Source organism: Botrytis fragariae, assembly GCF_013461495.1.
Source record: "Botrytis fragariae strain BVB16 chromosome Unknown tig00000050, whole genome shotgun sequence".
Lineage (NCBI taxonomy): Eukaryota > Fungi > Ascomycota > Leotiomycetes > Helotiales > Sclerotiniaceae > Botrytis > Botrytis fragariae.
In genome coordinates this window covers 1,756,651-1,766,300 of record NW_023500992.1, presented here as the reverse complement: position 1 = coordinate 1,766,300, position 9,650 = coordinate 1,756,651, and the positions used below count along the sequence as shown (strand labels likewise).

General features: G+C 41.0%; 1 protein-coding gene across 1 annotated transcript; it reads left to right on the top strand.

Annotated features, from left to right (window-relative positions):
• Positions 1–2,127: 2,127 nt before the first annotated feature.
• Positions 2,128–3,962, top strand: Bfra_004543 (putative m-phase inducer phosphatase protein; the record flags this gene model as incomplete). The annotated part of the gene is made up of 4 exons (XM_037334944.1): positions 2,128–2,390; positions 2,451–2,518; positions 2,572–2,785; positions 2,837–3,962. The coding sequence occupies 4 exons, from the start codon at positions 2,128–2,130 to the stop codon at positions 3,960–3,962; spliced, it is 1,671 nt and encodes a 556-aa protein (XP_037193478.1).
• Positions 3,963–9,650: the final 5,688 nt, after the last annotated feature.

Here is a 9,650-nt window from a genome sequence, read left to right as displayed (position 1 = left end):
TCCCATGTGCCATCATTTTTGCTTCTTCATCTCACATTCACCATGGGAATCCCTTCATCGCTCTCCGAAGCCAATATACTTACCGGTATTGAATATGATCAATACCATCTAATCAATCACACTTCTATCAAAACCATCTCGATGCACTTCTAACGACATCATCAATCTAAATGTTACATGTCTGATTCATAACCTTCTTTGTACAATTGATCCATATGAAATACCCAGCTGCATATCACTCAAGGTCACCTGCAGAGCATAAACCAACCCATGCTGATGTCTATTTCTCACTCAGCAACCGTACGGACGGAGTGTGTTTGATGAACCAATCCATCATGCTTGATACACTCCGCTCCTTCGCCGCACGACAACAGCCCACCCATCCATCCGCCTCTGGAGTCCTAACTCTTTCTGCGAACCAGGTAAGGATTCTTAGAACCGATGGATTCATGGATCCCATCAAAAGCAAGGTACCAAGTAAGTTGGCGTAGACCCATCAGCAAGGCTAGAAGCTGACTAGGTGAGTAGCTATGTTTTAGCTGGTTGCTGTGGTTGATGGTTGGCCTAGCTCGAAGAAGTAACAATTAAATATTCCTCTTCCCTTCTTTCACGTACGAGTTCCAACCCTTTACTGCCCAGTTCGCGAGCAGATCCCCGCAGCCAGGAGACAAAGCTAAATCCAGGTGGGCATTAACCATATTCGTAATATTGTAGATTTTTGGCTTTCATGGGGCATGTCCATAGCAGGAAAGAGGTCAATTGCATCGTGCTATTCGCTCGAGAGTGGTTTGACCTGGATACTTTTGAACCCACCAAAGCTACCTACTAGGTACCTTGAACCTTTTTACCCACTTCCCTAGCACTTCACGACAACCCACGCTTCATGTGAGGATCACGATATTAGAAATAATTAGAGGGTTAAGGTTGGGATTAGGATAGTAAAGTTAGCAAGCATGGCGAGCATGGCAAGCATAGCAAGCATAGCACGTATAGCACGTATAGGTAATGAATAGAAAAGAAGCCAATCAAGATAGTTTAAAAGGTACCAAGTCTAGTATGATTTTGGTTATAGTTTGTCTATAATAAGAGAAGAAAATATAGTGAGAGGGGATGAGAGACAGCAAAGTGTAGAACAGACCTAGGCATTTAGACATTGTACGTACCTTTCTTGGTATCCCCTCACCTCGTCTCGTCTAACGAGCTACCTAGCAGCTACCTAGGAAACGAAATATATTCATTTTTTTTAATCTCCCTGACAACACCAGAGCGACAGGACCATCCAAGGAATATAATTGCAACGAGAAAATGAACTCCACTGGCGACACCAATTGATACCACTAAATCCCGATTTTTCTTGTTTGCTTGGATAAACCCTTAGTTAATTCGAATTCATTTATCTTCAACCAATTCGCACTTCTCAATTCCTCTTTTCCTCTTACCATCACGACTACTAACCCTTTTAACTTTCGACCGTCGACCCTTCCCTTCCCTTCCCTCCTCTTTGGTCCCCTTAGGTTCGTCTTCTTCAACTGGACGCCACCAAGCCAAAGATCCCTTTCAATAATTCCGTCGTGGTATTAAACATACCAAGGGAACAAGAAAAATAGAAAAGGTCAACTTCCCCCACACCAGCCTTTCTTTTATATGTGAGATATATCATCGACCAGGGCCGACCATCCTTCGAACCTACCATTAGACCTTTTCTTCCGACGAATTGATCTCTCGACCTTAATCACGACCCGACACTCGAGTAATAAACCGGGTTAAGCCACCAAATTCAATCATCGACCAAAAAGGACATCCCAAAAGGCAATACAATCAACCCGATAGGTTTCGATGCACCAAGCATTCCAGTAATTCCCATCGGACAACCTTTCAATCTCTACAGCTCCTCGTGAACCAGCAGCATTCTACCATTGTTCGCAGTTTGTATAGCAACGACATTTGGGAATATCCTCCCCATTTGATTGTTTGCCGTCAATCTGATTTCGGAACACTCTACATTTATACTACAATTTATAATCATATCAACGGATCTTCCCTGCAGCGGACTTCGGTTGAATCAATTCAATTGATAGTATAATTTAGAGTAGTCAATTCACCTCTTAATCTCACATCCCGTTCATTATGGAGTCTTCACCCATAGCTGCAATGCAGCCTTCATCATTTATGCCAGCTTGGGCTAGAAATGATATGTATGCCTCTCACCCACACGCACATATGTCAAACGTCACTGCAAATTCTTTCGGTCCAGGTGCTTTCGACTTTCGGGATTTGAGCATGAAGCACTCTGCCAAAGCAGATTACTTCTTGGTCAAACCTGTTCGTGGTTCTTCACCTACAGCAAGCCTGGCGGCAGATCTATCTCAGAATTTTCACATTGATATGAGGTACATTCAATTCAAGACTCTTCGTTGTGTGTATCCTTTGCTGACTTGAATTATTTACAGCCCCCAATTACCAACTCCTCGTCGATCTCTCTTCACATCGAATCTTTTTGGGACATTGGATGGTAGGGGTAAGAGTTGATCTGCACAGGAAGATATGACTGGAGATGTTAACAAGATATAGATTGTGCTACTACTCCTCCTTTACCTTCCTCTTCACCAGGTCCATTGAACGAAAGAATGGATATATCCCCTCTTCCACATAAGCAACCATATTTCTCTGCGCAAATTGAGATGGCTTCACCTACACCAGCAGGTACACCAGTGGAAGATACAGCTATGGGGTCATCTCCAATTCGTTCCAGTCTATTGGACGCCCCAAAACCTTTTGGTGCTGAGTAAGTGCAAATCACACATTCCAAAGATTATCGTACTAATGCAAGCTACAGGAGACGCAAAAATGGATTATTACGACCATCCCTCTCGCGTACCAAGGGTTTCTCGACGAATTCCCTTCCTCGACAAAGCGCCGACAGTCAATTGCCTCCCTTCCGCTTCGGTGCTGGAAGCAGCAAGTTGTCTACCTCCACATCAATGTCTTTGGGCGAATGTTTCATGGAATCACCACCACGAGAACGTCCTGAACGTCCTTCGGCTGGAATCATGGCACCACCACCTCGATTGAGCAGACCATTCTCAAGTGTGTCAAGCAGAGTCGTCAATGGATCACCAATTGGTAGCCACTCCCGCAGAACTTCCAATCCGTTAGTTCGGCCTAGGAAACAATTTCGACGATCCCTCAGCATGTTTGAAAGTCCACAAGACATTGTCAAAGAGAAGGGAAATACGTCGAGCAACTTGGAAACCGTCATGGATATTGATGAAATACACCAACCAATCTTACCACACTTTTTCCAAGAAGGTCAACCTGATAGCATTCCTAGAATTGCCAAGGAGACTTTATTGGAAATTCTTGATGGAAAATACGATGATGAATATGACCAACGAATGATTGTTGACTGCAGATTCGAATATGAATACGAGGGTGGACATATCGATGGTGCTGTCAACTATAATGACAAAGAATTATTGACCAGTCAATTGTTTGAAGAAAATATCCCTGGCAAAACCCTCCTAATCTTTCATTGCGAATACTCCGCACATCGAGCACCCATAATGGCTCGTCACGTACGACAACAAGATCGTACTACTAACGTCGAACAATACCCAAAGCTTTCTTACCCTGAAGTGTATATCCTGGATGGTGGTTACAGTGCTTTCTTTACAGAACATCAAGGCCGTTGCTTTCCCCAGAATTACGTTGAGATGGATGCTAAGGAACATGCTTACACATGTGAGCGTGAAATGGGAAGACTTCGACAAAATAGAACCAAGCTCAGTAGAGCACACACTTATGCCATTGGCCAACACGGACAAATTGATGATAGCCCTACCGCTCCCAGTCGATCAAAATCGAGTGGCAGTATGTTAACGACAGAAATGACGAGTTCCCCTATGATGAGCTCTCCTATATTTTACGACCGAGGTACCCCACGAAGACAAGTCTCATACTAAATAATACCTTTGCATCTGGTTTGGCGTTTAGCATGGCATTGCATTCTTTCACTCGGAGTTTTTTTGGTATTTACAAGTTCGGAACAGATTCCGACACTCATTACAACAGGTCGTCTAGATACCCTGACCTGTTTTTTTCTACAATTACTCACCGATTTTCTAATTTCTCGGTGGAGTCTTCCTTCAGTCGTCCGTTTTTCATCTTCGAAAGGTTTTACGGAAAGTTTTTCTATATCAAACAAATTTGCTCTGGCGTATTGGCGTGCATCTAGAGAGTTCTCGTGTCTTGCTTGTCACACACACTCTCCCATTGTCTAGGTTCTAGCCTAAACAATGCATTCGACATACTTTTTGAGTTATCAGCGAGTCCTTTTTTAATATCGATCATCGAGTCGATTCAGCGAAAAACAAACCTTTCTTGGATCAGGAATCCCGGACCACAACATTCTTTACACGAACCTTTTTTTATTACCATGAGAACGACCCATAAATGGCCGAAACACGATGACGTTATCAAATTTCCTTTTTGCAAAGAAGTAAACTTCTAGTCTTGTCATCGGCTAAAGAATGTTTCAATACTCTCTACATCAACACAAAGTTTTCTAACTCTGGAATTTTTCCAAATCGTACATACAACATACACATGCACATGCACCTCACTTCTATGGATTCGAAACATTCGATTTGCTTTCAATTCCTTCGACTATTTTCACCATAGACCGATATTCACTAAAACTCCTTTAATATTTCCCATCAATCAACAAATCGTTTGCGTCTGGATCTTGAGCTTTACTCCTTTCTAATGATACGTTTGACAATTATTTGTGTATTCGCAAAGTTAAGCTTGTTTGCTTCTTGTCGTTGCTTTTAAAAAGAAATACAGATGGATTGTTAAGAGATAATGATTGACATTAGGGGCTGTCAGAATATAGGGTATGGAATAAATGGATGAACAAAGGATGAAAAAACTTACACCTTTTTCTCGTAATACAGTTGATGGGTTGGAAGACGATATAGTAGCTGGGCTTTCTGCTACCTTTGTTGGGGTTGAAGGAAACTTACTTTTATTTGTTTAACTGTATAAGTGTTTGGAGTACTAGGAATAGGGAGAAGGAAAATGGAGGTGGAGAGACGTATTTGCAACCCTAAATGGGTGTAGAGTTTTGTCACATGCTGATGAGACTACTACTTTCTACTTACTGCTTTACTTATTCCTCACGAGTATTCTTGAAAAAAGAAACCGTGTTGAGAGATGATACTTAAGATACTAAATGAAAAAAACAAGTTAAAAATTTATATTATGGGGTTTCTGATTGAGTGCTTGTGATGTATAAAATGTTGACATGAAGGGTACAGTTAATGCCACCTAGATATTTGTACTTAGACCACTTGTTTGTGGAATTTGTTGTCGGTAGATAGGCTAAGCAGGTATTATTTTTGTTTTTACTTGGGTATCTCTACTCATTTGTTTTACTTTCCCGTGTATATCTGGGTAGGCATGTATGTCCATACTTACTCACTCACAGAAATGAATTCATCTACCTAGGTACTGATCCTTCATTTCCCATTCCTAGTGTCTATATTCCTATTTGTACCTGGGTATGTATGTTGTATAAATATTCATATGATGCTTGTTTTGGTATTTGATGGTTTATTGAGGAGAGGTGGGGGGTGGAGAAATCTTTTCTTGGGGAGAGGCAGTTGGGATTGTTGAGAATGAAGAGGGATGTTGAGATTAGTGTGGTGGTGTGATGTGGTGGTGTCGTGGAAGAAAGGGGGGAGGAGGGAAAGGGAAAGGGAAGGGGGAGGAAGGAAGATGTGGATTGAGGATGTGGGTTGAGAGTAGGTAGGTGGGATGGAGATGGTGATGGTGATGAATTGGAAAGTGGGGAGGGGGGAGAGAGGTGAGGGGGATGGGATGGGATGAGATGAGATGGGACGAGTTGGGTTGAATTGAGTTGGGATTGGGATAAGATGAGATTGAAATAGGTTGGAATGAGAACTATATTATGTACTGAGGGGTATTCTGACATTCGTCTTTCTTATCATCTTTTTGTTTCTTTCATCTTACTCGGAATCTTTAGGTAGATAGGTAGGTAGGTATATGTAGATAGTTCTTTACACTATTCTCTATATATCTTATCTCATCTCATCTCATCTCATCTCATCTTATTCACAGGTCTTGTTTCTGGATTATATGATGGCGATGGTGATGTCTACTTCTTACCATTTCTGTTGTTCTTGTGGCTGCTTGGATTGGATGGGGGAATGGATGGGTGGATGAATAGTTATGCTGGTATATAAGTAGAGCTGGTATATAAGTAGATAGAGGCCCATGGTGAGCGGCGAGTGATTGTGTGCATGAGATTCTCAGTTCGCTATACATAATATCAGAAGGACTCGAAACTATTCGATTTGACGGGGTGGGTGCTAGTTGGATTTCGGCTTAATATCAACAGAAGATTTTAAGTATGGGAATAAAACAACATATTCAAGATAGGAGATAGAGGGTGGAGTAGAGCGAATGGGAAAAAGGGGTAACTGTTTCTTTGTTCTGTATGGCGCGCTATATATGGATTTATTCACTTGCCTCGTTGGATCATGTGCCCCTTTCATTGCACTCGTAGATATGATGAGAGTGTATTTTTTGTTTTTATTGTATGGTGGGTATAAAAGCTACTGGGATTTTGACGTTTTTGCGGTACAATGCCCAAGGTTTAGACAAAGAAGAGGATGGGAGGACCTTTGTCTTTGAGAAAATTCGAACCGGGTTATATTGAGTTCTTTACTCAACAGATCTATTTGTCAGCGTGGCGGAAGTGAGTTGTGTGTGCTTGATGAACCGAATTTTATCATTTGAATTTATTATTATTGTTTTTTCTTTCTTTTGGTCGATGATTTGAGATTTCAATTTTTGCTGGCGATTATCATCACTTCCTGCCCTGTTCCGCCATGTATTATATTATAGTCGTCTCTTGAGACTTTGGTCTTGATATCTGAAAAGCGGTGCCAATCAAATGCCTACGAAATAACCAGAGTATTACTCTATGGAGATTGCGACGTGGTCAGAAGCCCTTGCCATCATCGTCGAAATCTACCATAGACTTGTAGAATTCCTTCGAGGGGTTGAGAGAGGCTTTTATATCCGAATTAGAAGTCAAGCTTGGAGGAGTCAGTTGGGGTTGAAAAGAGCGGGGAAGAAAGTGAGAGAGGATGGTGATGATTTACTTTTTCGGTGCCAAGATGCCTGATCAGGAGTCTGTGTGTTTAATGTGAGTTCGTGATTCCTTCTTTATTAACTTTTAATGGGACGTCTACATTTGAGACCGGAGCAGAGTCTCTGAGGGGAGGGATGGGAACATAAATGTGATATCTCTCCAAGTCTTTAATATACACAACGCGCAAACATCGTTGGGTCCTCGCACGCATGGAGTGGACCGTCTGCCCGAGTAGATATGCATGCTATCGTATATCCTATATCTAGCATCGATGTTTCTTTAGTAGAAGTATCAATAAGCCAAGATTGTGGAAGGAGTTGTGGAGCATAGGAGAAAGGGGGAAGCGAATGGTACCTGAGTACTTACTGTCTTTACTTGAATATCCACATGTTGTCGTTTATCTTATTTACCGTCATTCTATGCTCTATCTGACTAAACTTGTTGCATCTGGACTGCTTTACCTGCAGTTCATGATTATAAGAACACCCGATTGTAAAAGTCGTACCATCTACGATTTGGGTTTTGATGTATACTCGAAGTCTCCATGTGTTCCCAAGCTTTTTGCAATGTGTGTTTCTTTGTTGCTTAATCTTGAGAGGCCTAGTGTATATATACTACTCAATGAGATAACCACACATCTCGAAGGCAGGAAGTAGAAAGCGGGGAGGGAAAAGGAGCTTGGGGTTGGGGCGAATTACGTGGTATGTAAATCATGCCATGAAGAGTCAAAGTCTGCATATGTATTCACTCATCCACTTTCCATTGTTCATCATTCCTTCTTTTCTCTGCTTTATATACCTCCTTTTCATCTCTCTAGCTTCTTGAACCCGGTAAAGACCATCATCTTCTTCAATGTCTTTAACGAGAAGGTTGATTTTGGTGATTTTTGTACCAAACTGGAGGTAAAAAATTGAAGCCCGAAATTTAACAACCTCTTTCTTTCAGGCAGTGGTATAAATAGTCTTAGTTAACAAAGCTGTATGTTTTGGATTTGCATGCAATCAATGCACATTCAAGTGTCAGGCATTACAATGATTGAAGCGAGTATATTTTGAACATAAGCTAGGCTTGCAATGCGGTAATGTGATATTGATAACGTGAGTAACAAATTTCGGTGTTTTGGGGAGTAAGGGGTCTAGGAAAGAAAGAGAAGGGGAGGCAGTTTGTTGCTATAAAGCTTTTGGTGTTGTTGTTCACTCAATATAGTTGCTTATATTCATACCGCTTGACGATTTTCTGGGTGAGATTGTAGCTCACACTTAACATACAGCATCCAGGCTTTTACCCTATTGCAAAGAACAATTTAATCAGTGAGTATACCTGATTCCCGGTAGCTGTGCTGATTATCTTACTCGCAAGTTATAGACGGATAGTCTTTATATAGCAGAACTTATTTTCAAGTAGGTTATTTATTCTCTCACTTATTACATTCCCCAATTACTTCCGTTTCTAGTGGGCACACGATGTTATCACATGATTTCTAAGTCCCTTGAATGGTTATATAAACGCTTCTCCGAACAAGATTTCATAGAGACAGGAGTTTTCATGGCCTATGTCTCAGTGGCTAAGGGGGTATCTTTACTACTGTGGATAAACTCTCTATATTAGTTTTAGTAGCTTGAGTGTTTTGGATATGTAGAGTAATGGATAGACAATCCAGTGGCTATACAGGTAGAAATCTATCATTACCATCGTTTCCGAAGGTTGGGGAGATGAGAGTTATGAGATGAGAATAGCTATTAATTGTTATTGTCATTCGACTTTGTGTTGTTAATCTTCGAACTTTCAGAGGATTCTCCAGCTCCGTCATCAACTCAAAAATCAAAATATCCGGAAGTCTGTCAGTGCTAAGCACTAATTCTGGGCTGATAGTAATAATCTTGGTAACTTTCCTGCTACGAACCGTCATTATCCGACACCCGATTTTCACATTCTGGTTAAAATGTGACAGAACTAGGAAGAGAAGACTGTTTATGTAACTTGAGAACAAACCAACGAAGAGCAGAGAATTAAGATAGGATAATAAAATAGTGAATATGAGATCTGGAAGAGACATTGTCATGATTTATTGATTCGAGATCATCAGACACTCATTCACTCATTCACTTACTTCTTCCTTGCCCGTTCAACTTTCCGCCTTGCGAATTTTTGTTGGACGCTTATTTAAGGGTTCCGCCGAGAGGATGCTTTGAATCGAGCATACAAACAGAATCCATGACGACAGAACTCGATATCATGCATAGACAAAGTTGCTGTGGGCGAGTTCCTGTAAGTTGATGCGCTTTGGAAATATGATATAACACTGGAGGTTTTGATCTGGAATCTTGGTGTGATGTAAGAGGTGAGACACTTGTTGTTATCATAGATTATGAGACGATGATTTATTGTTGCTATCAATTTATATTGTGATATTACATCCAAATCTCTTGTTGATTTATTTTTAAGTTATTTGACAGATGTGTAGAATGTG